General features: G+C 55.1%; 1 protein-coding gene across 1 annotated transcript; it reads right to left on the bottom strand.

The window, feature by feature from the left end:
- Positions 1-4,085: 4,085 nt before the first annotated feature.
- On the bottom strand, positions 4,086-19,136 carry CLN6 (CLN6 transmembrane ER protein). Its single transcript, XM_084888150.1, has 7 exons — positions 18,918-19,136; positions 12,809-12,923; positions 11,407-11,505; positions 10,118-10,306; positions 9,775-9,830; positions 8,409-8,531; positions 4,086-6,352 (listed from the first exon to the last, which is right to left on the bottom strand). Exons 1-7 carry the CDS (start codon positions 18,992-18,994, stop codon positions 6,082-6,084), a joined length of 930 nt encoding a protein of 309 aa, XP_084744276.1. The 5' UTR covers positions 18,995-19,136; the 3' UTR covers positions 4,086-6,081.
- Between the last annotated feature and the right edge of the window lie 1,700 nt (positions 19,137-20,836).

The following is a 20,836-nucleotide window of genomic DNA, read 5'->3' as shown; positions in this document are numbered from 1 at the left end:
TTGGTGACTTCCTTGGCCAGGAAGCTCCTCCTTTTTTCCCTTCCCCTTCTCTCCCGCCGCAGCCCCCACTCCTTCCTTCCGGCAGAAGCTGCTGACTCCCCGTTTCCTCAGTGGTTTGTGCTGCTCCCCACCCCCATTGTGTACACACACACACTCACACTCCTCAGTGGTTTGTGCTGCTCCCCACCCCCACTGTGTACACACACCCCCCCCCCCCCCACACACACACTCAGTGGTTTGTGCTGCTCCCCATCCCCACTGCACACACATCACACACACACACACACACACACACACACACGCACAGAGACACAGACACACACACACACACACTGAGGAAGTGAGGGCGGTGGGGTGGTTCCCAGAGCTGCTGAGCTGGGCACAGCTGGGTTCTGGCTTCCCAGCTCCTTGTCCACAGCTGGTGGCTGCCCTGTCTGCGGGCTCCAGCCCCAGGGTTCAGCTCACTTTGCTAGGCCCTGCGGGTTCGGCCCCGTGGGCTGTGCCTGTACTAGAGGTCCCGGCCCAGGGGGTGAGCGGCCCTAGGCAGGGGATCTGGCTAATGTGCACAAGCACATGGACACGTGGGCCCTCCTTTCCCGACCACCTCCACGTGAAAGGTTCTCTTTCCCCCAAAACTGTGGGTTGGGCCACCTCTTCACACCTGTTTCCAGACCCAGTGTCAGCTGGGGGGCTGACTCCTTCCTGTGGGGCTGAGAAGAGAGCTGGTCAGGGTGCAGGAGAAGGGGAACTTCTCACTAACACTATGTGGGGGAGAGGGGAAGGAAAGCCAGGGGGGTCTGAAGGCAGGGGGCAGGGCTGAGCCTTGTGGGGAAGTCTGGGGGGGCCAGGCCAAGCACATGCTCAGAATCGCCCTATGGCCGAGACCAGTTTAGCTCAGTGGATAGAGCGTCGGCCTGGGGACTGAAAGGTCCCGGGTTCGATTCTGGTCAAGGGCATGTACCTTGGTTGCGGGCACATCCCCGGTGGGGAGTGTGCAGGAGGCAGCTGATTGATGATTCTCTCTCATCGATGTTTCTAGCTCTCTGTCCCTCTCTCTTCCTCTCTGTAAAAAATCAATAAAATATATTTTTAAAAAAGGAAAAAAAAAAAAAAGAATCGCCCTGTGTTTGGGAAGAGGCATGTGAGAGGAGATAGGCCTTTCCTTCGTGCAAGTCAGTGTGTGCCAGGTCTGTGTGTGAAGGGTTCCCACTGGCATACCCTTCCTCAGGTGTTTATGTGTTGCTCAGATGATGGAAACACCTGCATGAGGGTGGTGGCTACGGGAGGGTTCACTGTGCAAAAGTTCACCCGGCCGCCTGCTGTCCTGCTGTGTGTATGCTGCACTTCAACTTCACAGGAAAAGACAGACACCCTCCCCCATACCCCCTGAGACGTGGGGGGCTGAGAAGTTCACCTGAAGGGCCCCATCACCGGGTTTCTGCCTCAGCAGGTGGAGTGGGGCGAGGATTTGCATCTATCCTGAGGCTGCCAGTTGGGACCACACTTTGAGAACCACTGGCCTAGCTTTCCAGTGGGGTGAAGCCAGGTGACAACTAAGAAGTATTTCTAGCCCAGCAGGAGTGGCTCGGTGGTTGAGCAGTGACCTATGACCCAGGAGGTCACAGTTCAATTCCGGGCCAGGACACAATGTGAGTTGCAGGCTCCATCCCTAGAGGAGAGTACAGGAGGCAGCCAACCAATGACTCTCTTTTATCATTGATGTTCCTATCTCTTGTCTCCATTTTCTCTCTGAAATCAAGGGGAAAAAAAAATTTTTTTTTTTAAATAAGTATTTCTAGGGAAACATTTCCAGTAAAGTTCCCTGAGAGCTCTAGCGGGCTTGGCTCAGTAGATAGGGCATTGGCCTGCAGACTGAAGGGTCCTGAGTTTGATTCTGGTCAAGGGCACATGCCGGATTGTGAGCTCAATCCCTAGTAGGAGTTGTGCAGGAGGCAACCAATCAATGGTTCTCTCTCCCTCTCTGAAATCAATCCTATCTAATGAAGAGTGAATATGCTAATTGACCATCATGCCATCACAAAGATGGCAGTGTCCACAGCCACGAGATGGTGGCACCCAGCCTCTTAGCCCTGCTGGGGTGTCAGGCATGCAGCAAGGCCGAGCCCGCCCACAGGCAGGCCTGGCCACTCTGTGCACCTCCTCGGAGTCCCCCAGTCCCCTCAGCCCGCAGCCGTCCAGAGCCGGCCTGAGGTGCAAGCAAGCCTCGGATGGCAGCTTCCTAGCTGCCCAGGGCCACCTGAGGCTCAGGTAACCAGGACAGGCTGAGGCTTGCGCTGCCGTCAGTGGCAACAGCAGAGGTGGATGGGGTATTGCCTTCCCCTGATTGCCAGTTTACCGCCCACCCCTGAGGGCTCCCGGACTGTGAGAGAGAACAGGCTGGGCTGAGGGACCTCCCTCTCCAGTGCATGAATTATGAATTTTCATGCACTGGGCCTCTAGTGTGTGTGTGTGTGTATAAATATAAAGGGACATTAAGTCTCTAAGCCTCTAATCATTTTCTGGGATTTCTTTTTTTTTTTTTTCCCTCTTCCTTAAAATATATTTTATTGATTTTGTACAGAGAGGAAGAGAGAGAGATAGAAACATCGATGAGAGTCATCGATCAGCTGCCTCTTGCACACTCCCCACTGGGGACATGCCCGCAACCAAGGTACATGCCCTTGACCGGAATTGAACCCGGTCCCTTCAGTCCCCAAGCCGACGCTCTATCCATTGAGCCAAACAGGTTTCGGCTTCTTTTTCTTTCTAAATATGTTAATTGAACAACATGGGCTTGAACTGCATAGGTTTACTTCCTATGTGGATTTATTTCAGTAAATGTGTTTCTTCTTCATTTTTCTTCCTTTAAAATATTTTTTTATTGATTTCAGAGAGGAAGGAAAGGGAGAGACATAAACATCAACGATGAGAATCATTGATTGGCTGCCTCCTGCACACCCCCCATTGGGGATCAAGCCTGAAACCTGGCATGTGTCCTGGCTGGGAACTGAACCATGACCTCAACCACGGAGCCACTCTGGTTGGGCCTTTTGCTTTTCTTAATAACATTTTCTTTTCTCTAGCTTTACTTTATCAATAAAAAATATGTATTAACTGTATTGTCAGTTGGGCTTCTGGTCAACCGTAGGCTATTAGAATAGTCAGCCCTCCACATCTGTGGGTTTTTAGTCACAAATTGAAACTAGCTAGGTAGCTCAGTTGATGGAAGCATCACCCCACACACCAAAAAGGTGGTGAATTGGATTCCTGGTCAGAGCACATAACTAGGTTGAGGGTTTGATATCAGGAGGCAATTGATCAATGCTTCTGAAATATGGTAGCAACTGTACTTGGGTAAAAAGTGCTGTTAAAATTTTAATCCTGCTATTCTGGCTTCAGCACTCACTTACTTGCTTAAACAATAGGGTAGTTGCCTCAGTTTCCAGATTGAGACCTGGAGGCTAAGGCAATTTTCCTGTGCCTGTGGACCAGGACCACAGGAGACTCATTCCCACTGACTCAGTAGCTTCAGGAGTAGAAACTGTAGATAACGTTAGAGATTAACCGCTGAGCTCTGCTTCTGTATTATCTGCTATCACAAGATAGGGCCACATTCCAATGTCCAGCAGGACCCTGCAGGCTGTTCCCAGCCTTTAGAATTTAGAACAAAGGAAAATGTTTGTGGTTTGGACCTTTAAAAGGACTGCCTACACCTGAAACAGTGTGGTTGTGAGTGTGGCCACCTGCATGTGGTGCTCTTGCGGCCGTCCTGGCCAGTTCAATAAATCCTTGCCTGCTTTTTTTAATCAGTCATCAGCCTCTGGTGGTCTTATTTTGAACCCAGGGTTCAACCCCACAAGTTTCTCTTTCCCTTCCTTCCTCTCTCTCTTAAAAAAAAAAGTTTGCTAACATATTAAAAACAAAAACAATGTTTGGATCCCTGGATATGAAATCCAAGAATATAAAGAACCAGGTGTAGCTAAATTTTGGGGGGGAGTTATATGCAGAATTTTGACTTTGCAGGGGGTCAGTATCCCTAACCCCCATGCTGCTCAAGGGTCAACTGTGTTCACTTTCATCCCTAATTTTTTTTTTTTTTTTTTTTTACTGTTTTCTTACTAGGAGCCCTTCAAATTGTATTCGCCTCAGGCCCCATACAACCAGACCTGTGCCCGATCAGAAGTCATTAGGCCCCTCTGTGGCTAGGCCCGAGGGTTTGGAGGGGCAGTGTCCTTGGGATAGGGAAGGAATGAAATGAGGTTGCTGGGCAGGTGGGGGCACCAGGGCTTAAGGATGCGTCTCCTGCCCACAGCCCCTCCGGTGGGATGATAACAGTAGCCCAGAAGTTCAGATGACCCCCTGGGGGAAGAGGCCAAGACCTTTAAAGATCAGGAGCTGAGGCTCAGAAAGATCAAGTGATTGGCCCAAGGCTGAGTATTGACCTCCAACAGACCAGCTCCCTCCCTCTGAGCCAGGCTGGCAGCACAGCTGGGAGGCTCCTTGTGCCACCTCTGAGGGCAGGTCTGGAGATGCCCTATCCTGGCCCCGTGTCCCCATACTCCTCTGAAGAGGGCTGGGACTGACCTCGGTTCTTCTGACTGCCACCTCTCCCCGACCCAGGGACCCTACAAAGTGGCACAGGGATGGGGGTGGGTAGGGGGGCAGTGGCAGCACCTGCTCCTGGCCAGATGGGGCTGTGGGGGCCCCAGAACAGCCACTCTCCCTTGCCCTGGGGACCTCCCTCCCTCCTGCTTTCCCAGTTCACACAGCAGCAGCCCGCCAGGCTTGGCTTCCACACGGCCTTTATTCACACCCCTCACCACCTGGTGCTGCTGCAGGCAGGGACCGACCAGAGGCTGGGGGACCTCTGAGGGGGCTTCAGAGGGACCCCAACATGAAAGGAGAATGTGAAGCACGGGGCTCCCTGAGAACACCGGAGAGGAGGCAGGTCTGGGGAAAGCAAGGCAGGCCCCTTCGAGACCCACAGTACACGTGGGTCAGTGCTGCTGGGGATGAGGCTGAGGCCTGCTCTGTGTGACGTGTGCAGTGCCTGGGGGGGAAGGAGGCACCTGCTAGGATGAGGCCTCCCTTTTCTGGGAGGAGGGCCCAGGCAGAAGGCTGAGATTCAGACCAAGACAAGGCTGCCTGGGGAAAGGTCAGCCTACCCCCATCCCCTGCAGGAATTCAGAGAACAGCGCCAGTGTGCGAGCTGGGGCCTCAGCTGCAGCTCAGAGCCGGCAGTCAGGTTGCTGCAGGGGGGCCACATTCTCCTGAGGGCAAAGGAGGGAGGCAGAGCTGGCTGGAATGTGGTCACTGCCAGACCACGCGACCTGGCTGGCGGTGAGGGGAGCAGGCTGGCCTGTGGGCCCTCAGGGCTGGTGGCTCAGCACCCCAGGCCACCTGAGGTGGGATAAGGGCCGGGGTGCACATATCCCTTTCAGGGTTCCAGGACAGTGACAGGATAGAACTACTCTATCCGCAGGCTGCCCAAGAGGAGACTGCAGCTAGCCCGCCGAACCCCTTTGGAAGCCTTGGCCCCTGTGGTGCCAATGGAGCCCAGAGAAGGGGCGTGTTTACTCAGCAACACACGGAGAATCCTCAGAACCTATGTAATCGGCTGCCGGGCTGGGGCGGGCTGAGGAGTGGCCGGATGGCGGGGGACACACCAAATGCCCTCCCAGGCCTCTCCTGTACGGCAGCCAGAGAGCTTCCGAGGAAGAGGCGGTCAGCCCTGAGCAGGGAGGGAGAGGGAAGGCAGTGCCCGCGTCTTGGCCTAAAACAAAGTCCCGTCTTGAAAAGATCCAAACCAAACAGATACTTGACCAGAACCATGGAGTTTCCTGGTGATGTACTCCACGCACGTGCACACACACACACATGCACCCACAAACACACTCATCCGTGCGCACACTGTGGACTCCCTCATGTTCTCAGGTGCAGTTACACACGTGGGCAGACATACATGCACACACACATACCCACATGCATGCACACACACGCACACGCACACGCACACACGTGTGCTGACACCCGCTATGGCCCGTCTCCAGCCCGAGAGCGCACCAGGGCGGATGCAGGGCCTCAGTGCCGGCTGCTGACGTGGAGGGTGTAGAAGGCCCAGGGCTCGGGGACGTAGATGACGCCGGGGTACTTCTTCCTGAGCACGGGGTCATTCCACAGCCAGGCGACCCAGAGCGCCACCAGCAGGAGGGTGAGGGCGAAGGAGTAGACGAGGAAGAGGCCATTGCTGTCCAGGAAGAGGCGCTTGCGCTTCTGGTGCAGGACGAGGGCCAGCATGGCGAAGAAGGTGAAGATGAAGAGGATGAAGATCTGGCCCTCGGTGACCAGGTACCTGGAGAGGCCGGGGAGGTGAGGCGGGTGCTCTGACAGCCCTGCTGGCACCCTTCCCGCCACCCGGGGACCGAGCTGCTCCCAGGCAGAGTGGCTCATCTAATAAGGGCGCTCAGGGAACTGTTTGGCTTGAATGGTCACTATTTTTTTAAAAGGCTGAGTTTGTTGCCAATGTTTAAATATCAGAGTGCCTGAAAATGTGAATTTCTGGTTTGTCTGGTCACATCAGACTTGCGTTCTCACATTACAATAACCGAATGGGGGGGAAGCAGCAGCCCCATTAGAGCATTATTCTGCAGTTTGCCGCAGTCCCCACCGTTCCCTGTTGCCTCCCTTGATGTCTGCTTGATACACTAACTTGGTTCCTACAGGCATTTGAATTTGGGAATGCAACTGCAATTTATGGGGGTTATTGTTACTGCCTCCTTGAAGGCTGGGACACAGCCTCAGATCTCCCAGGGTTCCTTGCAGCTCCGAAGGCAGCACCCAGCACATGGCCAGGAACTCAGGGACACTTGTTGGAGGCTTCGGAGAGGTTATGTGGCCCGATTCCCTGCCTCTGGAGAACCCCAATGCTGACCCATCCAGGAACTACAGCTCCGCAGCTGTGACCTTGGGGGATTTACTGACATCTGGAAGACTGGTTTCTTACTCATAAAGGGGGTAAGAAACAAGCGGCCCTATCTCTCAAGGTTGCTAACAGGAGCTGTGTGCTGCGCTTGGCGGCTGGCACTACGGTGGCCGTCACAGCACTAACGCGCTGTGGCTACGCACTGGGCAGGAAGCTCTTCCCTCCTGCTGTAGTTGACACCCATTTCTTTTAATCCCGTCTTCAGGGGGCACACAGGCTCACCCCGGCGGACCCTCTTGGCCAGCCAGGGGACAGGCCCTGACGGGGGGCTGCCGCTGGCGGGGGAAGGAGGTCCTTTCCAAGTGATGAAGGCTTCCCATTAGAGAAGGGCCAGTCCTTCCTGTGACACCCACAGCACCTACCCCCCCCTCCCCCCCCGCCCACCACCCGAGCCTGCCTCCAGGGTAGAGCTTGCTCCTCTGTAACGGGAGGACAGAGCTGGAGGGAAGACAGGTGGGGAGCTCCTGAGGCTGGGAATTCTGTCACCACCTTACAGTCAGTAAAGCCCTTTCCTCTCCCCGCCATCCTCACCACCCTGAGAGGGAGACCAGGAGGCATTTCCCCCATGAAATACAGTAGCAACCATACTTAGGTAAAAATTGCTGTTTGAACTTTAACCCTGCTATTCTGGCTGCTGCACTTGCTTAAACAATTGAGACCTGGAGGCTAAGGCAGTTTTCCTGTGCCCGTGGACCAGGAACACAGGAGACTCATTCCCACTGACTCATTGGCTTCAGGAGTAGAAACCGTAGATAACCTTTAGAGATTAACTGCTCAGCTCTGCTTCTGTACTATCTGCTTTTGCAAGATAGGGCCACATTCCAATGTCCAGCAGAATGTGGCTGGGAATGACCCTGCGGGCTGTTCCCAGCCTTTAGAATTTAGAATTTAGAACAAAGGAAAATTCCTGTGGTTTGGACCTTTAAAAGGACTGCCTACACCCAGAACAGTGCAGTCATGAGTGTGGCCACCTGCGTGTGGTGCTCTTGTGGCCGTCCTGGCCAGTTCAATAAATCCTTGCCTGCTTTTTTTTTTTTATCAATCATCAGCCTCCGGTGGTCTTATTTTGAACCCAGGGTTTGATCCCACAACACCCCATTTCCCAGGGAAGGAAACCGAGACCCGGGGCTCCATAGGGCTTGGTGTTAGAGATGGAGTTCATTGCCCTGAAGTCGCACTGGGGTTCTGGGAGGCAGGGCACAGGGTAAGGGGACATGCGGATGGAAAGAGCACACTCAGGCCTGGCTTCCTGGTCACAGACAGGCCCCCCATGCAACGGCCACAGTCCCCCCCAGAAGAGGAAACCGGGCTCCCTTAGGGAGGCTGCACCTGGGCTCACGCAGCGGCTCTGTGGTCCACAGCACACAGTCCCTGCCTGGCTCACCGAGTGCCCTGCACCCCCGCCCCAGGCCCCACGTCCACTCACCAGTAGTACAGGCCACTGGGCACCACCAGGAGGAGGGCCGCCCCTGGCATTGCGCTCTCGGCTTTGGTGGGAGTGAAACAGCCGCTGAAGTACATGAAGAGGATGAGGAAGAAGGGGATGTACCTGCAACAGGGAAGCCAATGCCTCAGAGGCCTGCCCCTCTCCCCCACCACCACCTCCCTGCTTCCCCCCTACGGATCCCTGTGCTGGTTTCTTGCAACATCCCATGGAGTGTCAGGGCATGGTTTACAAACGCTGCTTTGGCCCTAACTGGTTTGGCTCGGTCGGCCTGCGCACTAAAGGGTCCCGGGTTCGATTCCGGTCAAGGGCATGTACCTTGGTTGCGGGCACATCCCCAGTAGGGAGTGTGCAGGAGGCAGCTGATCGATGTTTCTAACTCTCTATCCCTCTCCCTTCCTCTCTGTAAAAAATAAATAAATAAAATACATTTAAAACAACAACAAAAACAAAAAAACAAAACACTGCTTGGGGAGCTCGCTCAGAGTCCCTGCAGCCTTCCCAGGGCTGGGCTTCGGCTGGGTAGGAAGGAAGTGGCCCGCAAACCAGAGGCCACAGGCTGGGGGTTGGGGCTGCTCCTTCCACCCCGCTCTGGCCGCCGCCTTCACTGGGTGAGGGTGCCGCTGCCTCGGGCAGAACCCCACAGCCTCTCCCTGGCCTGGAGCCAGGTGAGCCCAGGGAGAGGCCTGAGGTCCGGGTAAACAAAAGGAGCAGCACCTGCTGGGGCCTCCAAGGAGCGCTGTGAGCCCCTCCCCCCACACCCAGGCCACAGCCTCACCTTCTTCCACACACACCTCCCCCCAGGAAGGACCCCACCCTCCTCCCCCACACAGGCTGCTTGGCCCACCGCCCCCTCTTACATCCCTTCCTGCCTCCTTCCCCCAACAGCTGCCCCTACACCCCTGTGTCCTCTCCTGTCTCAGGCCTCTGTGCCTCTCTCCTCCTCCTCCTCCAAGCCTGCGGCCTGACATGCAGGGGGGCATGTGGATCAGCAGGATGACCTCTTTCTCCAGGGGCTTCGGCCGGGCGAGGGCGAGACGGCCGCTCGCTGCCCTCTAGCGGCCGCCGCGGGCACTGCCCGGCCGGGAGGAGGCGGAGGGAAGCCAGGGTCCCGCGTCTCTGCGGAGCTCCCGGCGTCCCCCCCCCCCCCCCAACTCCGCACCACCACCCCTCCGCACCCCCCACTGCCCCGGGGAGGAGAACCCATTCCAGCCGCTGCGCTCGGAGGCCCCAGACCCAGAGTCTTGCCCAGTGTCCCCAGGGCTGGCTGGTGGCAGAGCTGGGGGGGTGGGGGTAGGGGAGCGGGGCAGGGCCCTGCGGAGACGGACTGGCCCCCTCACTCACTCACCACATGCAGTGGCCCAGGTACTCATCGTAGTAGTAAAGCAGCTCGAAGGAGTCGATCTGAGGGCGAGGGGGACAGGTCAGAGGGAGGTGCTTGGGGAGGGTGCTGGCCACACGGCACCCTGGTTCCCACCTCTCCCCCACGCCCAGGCCTCCCCCCAGCTGTCCTCACTCCCTGCCCTCCGGTAGGGGGGCCCGGTGGGGGTCAGTGTGCACGCCCTAAGGACAGAGTGCCCCCTGGCAGATGGCCTTCAGCAAAGGCCCTGCCCAGTGATGGGCGGCATCTCTCTGGCCTCCAGGGCATATCCTCCCCTTAGGGTCCCAGGCGGCGGGGGAGGCGGCCTCACCAGCGTCTCGGGCTTCAGGTTCTTGATGATGGGGTTCTCGCGGACCGACAGGTGGTGCTGGTAGCCGCTGAAAAGCAGGCGGTGGTTCACGGAGTCGCCCACCAGGTGGATGCTGGCACCCATGATGAAGGTGATGATGCTGATGTAGATGATGGAGCGGGGCAAGGTGCGAGGCGAGCGCTCGATGAGCTGCGGGCAGAGAGGCCCAGAGGTAGGACCCGGCCTCCTTCCCAACGGGAGACACCCTGTGTGCACCCCTCCTTTGCACGCACACCCTGTGTGCACACCTCCCTTGCACACCCTAGCACCTGGGGGCGGGGGATATGGATGCCTCTCACCAATTGGTGGGTCCCTTTAGTGGGCCAGCCCAGCCCCCAGACTCCACACCATCCCTGGAACCCAGCAGGGCCAAGGGAACAGCACCCCTTTCGCCAGAGGAAAGAGAGCCAGCTCATTGTCCAAGGTTACACACCAGCCACTTATTGGCTGTGATGGCCGGGCCTTCACCACAGGGGCTGGGGCACCGGGTTCAGGCCTCCTCCCGCCCCAGCTGTGCCCCAGGCTGGCGGGTCTATGGAAGAGACCCTCAGATTCCTGCGCGACTGGTCCATGGCAAACACAAAATAATGACAGGGATGGAGCAGGTGCTTCAGAAATGAAATGATTTAACTGAGGACTCCTCTGAATTTTGTGATTATTATAGATTTATAACTTTCGGAGATTTGAAATACCTTTCCTAAAACAAAATGATGGGGACAGTAGATGGAGACAGTGTAAGCCCCCTTGTGTGGCAAAATGCGAAGCCGGCAGCCCTGGCTAGCTCTGCTCCCAGTGGCGTCTCAAAGTCAGGGATCTCCAAGCCGGAGGACCTAGTTCTCCCTCTGCTGCTGCGAGTCCTGTCACCTGGCTCTGACTTGCCTTCCCAAATGGTCTCTCACCTCTTCCGGGGCAACCCAGCCACTCCTGCCTCAGCCTCCCAAAATGTACGCTGGTTTCCCCAGCATGGCCTGTCTTCAGGTCCTTCTGCCTGAATGCCTCTGGTGCGTCACCCCGCTTTACCCGGGCACAGCAGGCTGAGGCCCAGATCAAACACCTCTCCCTGAGGCCTTCTTCACCCCTCCCAGCCAGCGGCAGCCCTGCCTCCCCCAGCCCCACGCTCTGGATCAGGCAGGGGAAGCCCGATTCAGGGCACCCTCAGGGCTGGCACTCCCTGCGGTCTGGAGGTGGCAATGATGGGGGGGTGAGGGGGTAGGGAGTAGGGGAGAAGGGCAAGGAGGCTGGGACTGTACCTTGAGCAGGAGAAAGGGCGTGATGATGTTGTAGGCCATGTGGAAGTAGTCCCCCACGCTGGGCTTGTTGAGCGGGAACCATTCGAGAGGGAACACCAGCTGGGGAGAGAGGGATAGAGAGTTAGAAACATCGATGAGAGAGAATCATCGATCAGCTGCCTCTTGCACACCCCCTACTGGGAATGTATCTGCAACTAAGGTACATGCTCCTGACTGGAATCAAACCTGGGACCTTTCAGTCTGCAGGCTAATGCTCTATCCACTGAGCCAAACCGGTCCTGGCTATATGTATATAATTTTAAAGGAGGGATGAACACAGCAGGTAGATTCTGGAGATACATATGATGGGAAGGGGTGACATGCTGGCTCCTCCACTTGCTAGCTTGTGGGTGAGCTTGAGCCAGTTACCCTCTCTATCCTCAAGTCTTCTCCCGTGTAGTGTTGAGATTAATAATAGTGTTGATGTGAGAACTAAGTAAGTTTAACCACGGAAAGAGCTTAGGACAGGGTAAGCACTTAATGTATATTAGCTGCTATTGCCTACCTTACTCTTATTCATGTTCATTCAGTAAGTATATTGAGTACTTACCATGCTAGGCACTATTCTAGGTACTATTTATCACCTTGACAAACTGCTTTCCAAAAGGGCTTTGCTAATTCGCACTGTCACCAGCAAATACAAAGTTTCAGCAGTGAAAAAACAGAAATAAAAACCAAGTTTCAGCGGTGGATGTTGTTATTTTTATCACCCCCACATGAAAATTAACAATTTGGTACATGGTGGTACCTCCTTCAACTTTTTTCACATTGCTATCTATCTATCTATCTATCTATCTACCTATCCATCCATCCACCTGTCCATCGTCACCAGGGAGGGGCTTTGGTGCTCTTCCAGTATTACCCTCCTCTGTGAGGCCGCCACTGCCCGCTGATGCATGAAGTGGCCTCGGAGGGAAGGGGACAGTTTCACCAGATGGCACAAATTACCTGAAGGTCGGAGTCATACATAACATGCAAAATCAGCCTATACTCTTCACCTCCAGAGAAATAATACTATTCCAAGGCTCTGGGGAGCCCGTGGGGAGGCTCTGCTTTCTCTCCCTCACTCCTCTAGCTTGATCTGGAGGTGAGACACGGTGGCTGGCACCGTCTGACTTCAGAGGCGCCATTTCCAATATGGGAGCCAGGCACAGTATGACTGTTCAGGCCCCAAACCCCCTCCCCTACTTGCTGGTAGTTGCCTCACTGGCCGCAGTGACAGGGTCAAAGGACATGAAGTGATCCAGGCCTATCCTCGCAGTGTACCAGGAGGGGAAATGTCTTGTCAAAGGTCACTGAGCTAATTCAAGCCACGCTGCTTCCTCACAGCCGGCCGCGGCTCTGTCCGCAGCTCCACACTCACCATGGCGATGGGGCGGCCAAAGTCCAGAACCCAGTTCTGCAGGGTGAAGTAGAACCAGAGGTCAAGGTGAAAGGGAGCCGTGCCGGCGGCCTCCTCAGCCTTGATGGAGCTGTGCCTGGGAAGGAACAGACGAGAGGGGTCAGTGCTTCTCCCTCCCGAGGGACTCTCCTCAACTCCACCCCTGCCCCCCTCAGTGAGCCACGGAAAATAATTTGGGGGCAGGAGGAAACACACATAATTAAGTTCTAGGAAAATAATTTTGCAGGAAATACTGGGGTCTGGGCCTGGGCCTGTGGTCAAGGGGAAGGTGTCCTAAAAGTGAACTCCAGCTGCCCTGACTTCAGCTTCTCTGTGATTCAGGAAGAAAGCTGCCCAACGGGCGTCATAACTGTTGGGTTTTCTCACCTATAAAATGATGAGGAAATCAAAAAGGGGAAAGGATGTAAATGCAGCTGAAAAACATGAAACGTAACGATGGGAGATAGTAGCTATCTTTATTGAACACTTATTCTATATTCTGGGCACTCTTTACAGTATAGCTGTTTACATGTATTACCTCATTTACCTGTTTTAATCTTCACAGAAATCTTCTGAGATTAGTCTATTACCCCTATTTTATAAGTGAAAAAAACAGAGGCCCAAGGTATTAAGTAACTTGCCCAGTTAACATTGCTAAATATGTGAACCTAAATGATTAGCCTTTAGAGCTTATACAGTATGTTTAACCTCCAGCCCATTACTGGGTCTATAGTGATTATTTGTGGGATGGGCATGTGACTTGAGTCGGACCAATCAGAGCCCTCTAGGGAAATCTGCCTCATAGATTGTAGACCAGGATGAGCAGGGTCTCCCTCCCCTTGGTTCCTAACCACGAGGAAGTATGATGGGACTGCTGGTGTGTCCCTTCTCACCAGTCCACAGTGAAACCTAAGGAGGGTGCCAGCGGACGAGTTGATGTGAGAGCCGTGGCGAGACGTGGAGCACCATCTGCTAATACATCTTTGGATGCTCGTCCCCCTGAAAGGCGGTTAGCCTCGATTCTTCGCGGATGAGCTGAACCTCCAGGGCCCCCTCCTCCAGAGAGGCTTCCCTGATGCAGCTTTCCCCACAGCGCCACTACAGGGACTGCTTCCTCTCTGACACGCAGCCTGGCCGTGACATCCCAGGGCTGGAGTTTCCCTCTCTTCTCTAGACCCTCAAGAAGAGGAGTGACCTTTACGTTCCTCTCAAGTCACCCCCCTCCCCATCAGAGTCCAAATCCTCTTCTCAGCATCCCCGCTACCACCTGCACACCTCCGGTGGCAGGCAGCTCACCACTCCCTAAGATGACTGAGTGTGAGTTTCATTGTCCCGTTGGTGCCCAGAGCACAAACGATGTGACCTGGATCTGTCTTCTCCAGGGTTCTCAGCTCAGTGCCGGGTTCAGGCTCAGTGATTGCTGGCTGATTTGAAACCATCTCAGTGACCAGCTATTCCCTCTTTTTAGTGGCAAGCATTAGCTTCAAGGCACCAGCAAGGTTTTCCTGTCAAGGTTGCTATTGCTCCCATGCCTTTCCAGGATCCTTTTCAGTCAGTTCCATGAAGGGCCCCGCTGGTAGAGCAACTGTGAGACTGGAAGGCAAGCTGCCGGGGGATCTTATCCTCCTCTGGTGGCAGGCAACACCGACGGGTGGGCCTTTACCCAGGTTAGCGCAGTCTTTCTGCGCCCCCTACCGGTGCCCCAGCGCTGACAGCGTCTGACTGTGTGCTGCGCCAGGAGCTCGTCCTCCCAGCAGTCCCAGGAAGCAGGGCGTTTACTCTCCTGTTTTACAGATAAGGAGACCGCAGCGTACAGGCATTAAGTGCTTGGCCAACGTCACTCCTGCTTAGCCAAGGTCTCCCCTTTTTACCAGGATAAAGGGGAGAAAAAGTCCCGAGAGTGTTCACATTCCCAGTTCCAGGCATTCCGAGGGCCAGTGATTTGACCACATGAGCCAATGATGCTACCATTCACACTGGCTTTCTGTCGCTTGCAACCCAAGAGTCCCGAATAGCACAGAATTCAAAACTGGGTCTGCATGAATTTAAGTCCTGCGCTCTTAATCGCGTGCTGTTCTGTTCTTGTGCATTAGAATAAGCTCTGCAGCATATTAGGAGATCAACTCAGAGAGGGGCCAGTGCAGCCTGGAGCAGTGCACAGAGGACAGGAGGAAGGGAGCCTCACAGTATGGACTGGGGGATCTAACCAGGCAGGAAAGCAGCAGGTGAGCAGGATCCAAGGCCTGGAGGTGGACGTGGGCACTGCATGGAGTTGAGATGCCTGGCTTAGGGTGGGGAAGAGAAGGGAGGGACTGGCTGGGCCTTCAGACTGGGTAGATTCTCAGAAACTAACTGCAAGGGACTGCTCAGCGTTGTGAGCCCAGTGCCTGAGGCCCCACCCGGCCCCTGCCCCTTCGTGACCACCAGCACAAGGCCTCAAAAAAATAGACAGTGATAACCACCGGGCCCGAAGGACTTGTATGGAGAAGGAGGATATGAGTCCTCAGTGTTCTGTTCCAGAAACTTCCATGCTGGGCAAGGAGAAGGATGTTTGGTACAGGGAATAAAGGCTTTTGGAAAGCCTGGGAAAGCACGTAGGTGTAACCATATTAGAGACTCGGTAATTATCTCCTCCTCCTCCTCCTCCTCAGGAAGTGCCTCCATCAATGGGGATCCTTGCCATTAGTCCAACCTGCTTAGCAGGGCAGACACCCAGCTTGGGAACCACTGACCAGCATCTAATTGTGTTTTGTTGTTGGATCACTGACCGTGGAAGGCAGATCATGGAGGGTGAAGCCATCCTCTCCCCCATCCCGTCCTGGGGTGAGCAACCTTAAGCTTTCCCCACGTTGCTGACTCCACAGACTTCACACACTGCCCCCCACCCCAGCCTGCGTCAGCTCTAGTTCTCAATCACCGGGAACTACTGCTGAGAGCAATGGTGAATGCACAATGGCAGGTAACCTGAAGCAAGGCTGGCCCTGTCTCTCCTCCGCAGCTTTACAGGCTACCATGTGGGGACAGATACCGCAGCACTGGGGCGCGCATGCCTTACAGCTGACACAGGCAAAGCCGTCAGCAGCATCTGTGAGACTGCCTAGCACCGTGGTGGGCAAACTGCGGGTCATGAGCCACATGCGACTCTTTGGCCCCTTGAGTGTGGCTTTTCCACAAAATACCAAGGCCTGGGCGACTCTATTTTGAAGAAATGGCGTTAGAAGTTTAAGTTTAAAAAATGTGGCTCTCAAAAGAAATTTCAATCGTTGTACTGTTGACATTTGGCTCTGTGGACTAATGAGTTTGCCGACCACTGGCCTAGAAGAAAAGGAGGGGGTCTTGGCCCTGGTGGAGTCAAGCAGGGACCATGAATAGGGACTATTGACCGACTGATTTTGGTTCTATATAAAGAATGGTGAAACACCTGACAAGATGCAAAGTTTGAACAAAAAATGAGGAAATAAAGGGAAATAAGAGGGGAAAGCAAAGGCAATTAGAAACTCCAGGAAAAACAAAAGCAATATAAGAAAGCACATGTAACTGCTAACTATTACTTGGTTTTGTGGAAAACGCTATTTACATGGCTTAACTGATGAAAATAGTGTATATTGATTTTCAAAGTTTAGAATCAACCCACAGATAAAATACTGAAGGCATTTTTGCCGAAGCCAGTTTGGCTCAGTGGTAGAGCATCGGTCTGCAGACTGAAAGGTCCCAGGTTTGATTCTGGGCAAGGGCATGTACATTGGTTGCGGGCACATCCCCGGTAGGGGGTGTGCAAGAGGCAGCTGGTCGATGTTTCTCATAGACGTTTCTAGCTCTCTATCTCTCTCCCTTCCTCTCTGTAAAAAATCAATAAAATATATTTTTTAAAAAATACTGAAGGCATTTTAAAAAACAGCAGGTAAATGTTGCCAACTTTGACAACATAGAGTAAAACTTTATATGACAGCAGTTGGAGGAAAGGGTCAAGACAGCTGAAGGCTAGAGTAAGCAGGGGACTAATATTCTTCTTTTAAAAAGTAATCAAGGGATACGGCCTACAATTGACAAAAAAAAAAAAAAAAAAAAAAAAAAAAAAGGTATATGCAATTCCCTAAGGCTACAAAGGTAACAAAGAGAAAAACTAAAAATAGTGACAAAAACACCACCTGTTGAAGATGAGGAGGTATAAGTGAGCCAAATCATAGTAGGAAAAAGTCAGTTGGTAAACATTAGCTTAGAGGGTAAAATTGATAAACCGGGACATAGCAGTGGAACATGGCTTTTAAGAGTGTGGACTTTGGCTTGTCTGGTGTTACTCAGTGGTTAGAGTGTTGGCCCGCACACTTTAGGGTTGCAGGTTCGATTCCCTCTCTGTCACAGTTGGGGTGCAGGAGGCAACCAATCGATGTCTCTGTCACATCAATGTTTCTTTCTTCTACTCTAAAATCAATGAAAAAATATATTTGAAAGAGGATTAACAGACAAACAAAAACCAAGAAGAGTGTAGACTTTGGAGACCACTTAAGTTCACATCCCAGGTCTGCCACTAACCAGGTCTTGGTTCTTACCAGCGAATGATGCAAACTCTCTGGGCCTCAGTTTCCCTAAATGCAAAATACAAAAAGACTAACATGCTGCACATGAGATGAAGTGGGGACCACATCTGATGCCCACAGACTGCGCTCACACAGTTCAGGGCAGTCAGGCAGAAAGGGTTCCTGATCAGAGATGTCCCTCAGAGGCAGGAGAAAAAGCTACCCTCAGCCAAGCCTCTCAGACTTCTCCCCTCATCCCAAATCATAGCACAGACTTCCTAGAATCTATTCTGAGCACACTAAGTACCTTCCATGGCTTGCCTGTACCTGGAGAATACAGGCTGCATCCTGAACCTGCCAGTCAGAGCAGGAACTAAGGTGAGGCACACAGGGCCCGACTCTTTTCTGTTTTAATAATATATATTTTTTTATTGACTTCAGAGAGGAAGAGTGAGGGAGAGAGAGTGAAACATTAATGATGAAAAAGAAGCATTGATCGCTGGCTGCCTCCTGCACACCCCACACTGGTGATGGAGCCCGCAACCTGGGCATGCGCCCTGACCGGGAATGGAACCCTGACCTGGTTCATTGGTTGACACTCAACCTCGCTGGCTGGGCTAGGGCCCAGCTCCTAAGTAGGCACTCACTCTCAGGGTTGTGCCTGTCCGGAGAGTGTCTCCTTAAATGTTTCCCTCTAGTCCCAGCCCTGCTGCCATGAGAGGTCCCTCACAACCAGTCTGTATCCTCCTGGCACTGAACATCTGGAAAGCGCCAGGACCATCACACTCTTTGCCTTTCCCCAAACCCTCTTGGAAAACAGCCTTTCTTCCCTGTCACCTACTTAGTCCTTTGAGACTCAGCTCAAGTCCACTTCCTCCACGAAGGCCTCCCAGCCCCTCCCGGGTTCACCTTGCCCACCCCGTCGTGCCTGGCACAGCGCTGGGCACACCAGCGATGCTGAATGAATGCCTGTTGAACACGTTTCTAGCAGAATGGAGGGAAAGAGTAGGAGGCGGCTTCCGTGCCTCTTCCTCTGCCCGGCCTGGTCCGGAGCACATTAACCCTCAGCGTCTTCCCGGGGCGGCAGGAGGGTCAGCGACCACGTGAGGACAGCCCTTCCTCATTCCTTCCCTGGAGAGGACCGTCCGCACTCCTCTGCTGCCTCCTTCACACCCTCACATCTAGGGCTCCCCGGGGCAAGGCGTGAGCCTCCCGATCATCCCGGAATCCAAGTCCTAGTCCGGGTTGGAAGGACCCCGAGAACTTGGGGGCGGCGCCCGGGCTGGCAGGTGCGCTGGAGGCCGGAGCGCGCGGGGGTGTCCCCTGGGCCCGCCACCCCTCCGGAGTTTCTCCGGCCCCCGGAGGTCTTCCCAGCGGAGCTGCGACGTCCACGCCGCCCAGAGGCGCGGCTCAGGACCCGCCCCAGAGAGAGAACGGAACGGGAGGCGGGGCTCGGGCACGGGAGCAGCTGACCCGCTGGCAGCCTCCGACCCACCCCGGCTCCGCTCCTCCCGCCTCCCGCGCCCGTCCCGCGGCGGGGACGCCGACCCGCTGCTCGGCCGCCGCGCGCCCACCTGGCCTGCAGGAAGGAGGCGCCCGGCTGCACGCCCGCCGCGCCCGGGTGCTGCCGCCTCCGCGCCGCCGCCTCCATGGCCGCCCAGCCGCCGCCCCTCGGCTCCGCTTCCCGGGTCAGAGCCGGAGAGAGGGCTCAGCGGCCGGCGGCGGGGAAAGCCGCGCGGGGGCGGGGCGGGCTGGGGCGGGCCGCCGGGAGAGCGCGGCCCCGAGGCGCTGGCGGGAGCCGGGCACCCGGGGGCGGGGCTGGCAGCGGAGGTAAGAGGAGGGCGGGGCCGGGCTGGAGGGCGGGGCCTGGAGAGCTGGAGGGCGTGGCCTGGATTGCGGGAGGGCGGGGCCGGGCACCGGGGGCGGGGCTGGCAGCGGAGGTTAGAGGAGGCGGAGCCTGGAGAGCTGGTGGGCGGGGCCGGGCGGGCGGGAGGAGGGCGCTAGGAAGGCGGGGCGATCTCCACCCGTGGGGACAGGACTCCCCATCCATGCCTCTCCCGCGAGGGGCGGGGGCGGGGACCGGGGCCTGGAGAGCGGCGCGTGTGGCCCTGTCGCAGCTGGGATTTGCGGGGGTCGCCTGTCTTGGGGGGCGGGAAGCTTTGCCTGGCGGCCAAGATTTGCATACTGCTCTAGAGTTGGTAGGGACCTGAGGAAAGACTGACGCTGGTGTTGGGAGGAACAGAAACAAGTTCAGTGAGGGCGGGCGGGTGCTGGTGGCAGAGGAACAGACTAGACCCGTGGTCGGCAAACTGCGGCTCGCGAGCCACATGAGGCTCTTTGGCCCCTTGAGTGTGGTGCTCTTCCACAAAATACCACGGCCTGGGCGAGTAAGTTTAGGTTTAAAAAATGTGGCTCTCAAAAGAAATTTTAATCCTTGTACTGTTGATATTTGGCTCTCTTGACTAATAAGTTTGCCGACCACTGACCTAGACCGAGGGAAGGGACCCTGCCTTTAGCTGGAGAACAATGGGAAGGAGTTCAGGAGCAGAGGCGTGGCACAATTGTATGGCATTTAGACCCTTCCCGCGGTGTGGGGATGGTAAGAGGAGGCAGGAAGGGTGACTGGGAGGTGGAGGTTGAGGGGTGCAGTTGTTTTAGTGACAGTGGGAAGGTGAGAGTTGACCTCGAGTTGTGTTGGAAGTACCTTAACTGTGACTTGAATGCCAGGGTTGGGAAGGTGAAAAGCAGGTTTGGGGTAAATGGGAATTCATCTTTGCCCCCATGAATCTTGAGGTGGGTCAAGAAGGCACCTTGGGCCTAAAGCTTGGGCCAGACCTGGGAGCTGGGAGGAATGACTTGTGCCTCAATCAGAAGCCAAGAGGCTGCCTGGGGAGGCAGCGTCCCTGTGAGAAGAGAGACCAATGGCAAAGCTTGACAGCCCTCTGAGGCAGAATTTCAATCCTGGTATTGTTCCTAACTAGCTGGGACACTTAGGCAAATTGCTCAATCCTTCTCAGCCTCAGTTACTCAGCAAGGAGTAACTGCATTAGGGTTGTGGTGATTAAATGGGGTAATAATAATACACATGAAGCCCTTAGCACAGAGTTTGGCCCTAGTGATTTGTTGTTTGTAACTAGAGGCCCAGCCCAGGAAATCGTGTGGGTAGGGTCGTGTGGGTAGGGGTTTGAGCTACGTCCATTTGCATTTTATTTTCCCTAGTGCCTAGCCTTCTTCAGGGCCATCTTCTGCCCATTCGCCAGTCCCTAGGCCGAAGGCTGCCTCCACTGCTGGGCTGTCAGGCCGTTGGGATCCCCAGCTCATCCCTGGCTGCTCTGGGGCTCAGGCCTGAGGGAAAGCAGGCGCCAGCAACTTCACCTCCATGCACGTGCACAGGGCCAGCCGCCGCTGGTGGAACGTGTTGCCTGCTCAGGCCACTCATGCCGGGGCGGGTAGGTCGTGGGCGTGCCCTGCGGCTTCTGTCAGTGCCTCAAGC

Source organism: Pipistrellus hanaki, assembly GCF_964339955.1.
Source record: "Pipistrellus hanaki genome assembly, chromosome: 1".
NCBI lineage: Eukaryota > Metazoa > Chordata > Mammalia > Chiroptera > Vespertilionidae > Pipistrellus > Pipistrellus hanaki.
The sequence above is the reverse complement of the archived record's forward strand: the minus strand, read 5'-3'. Positions and strand labels throughout refer to the sequence as shown.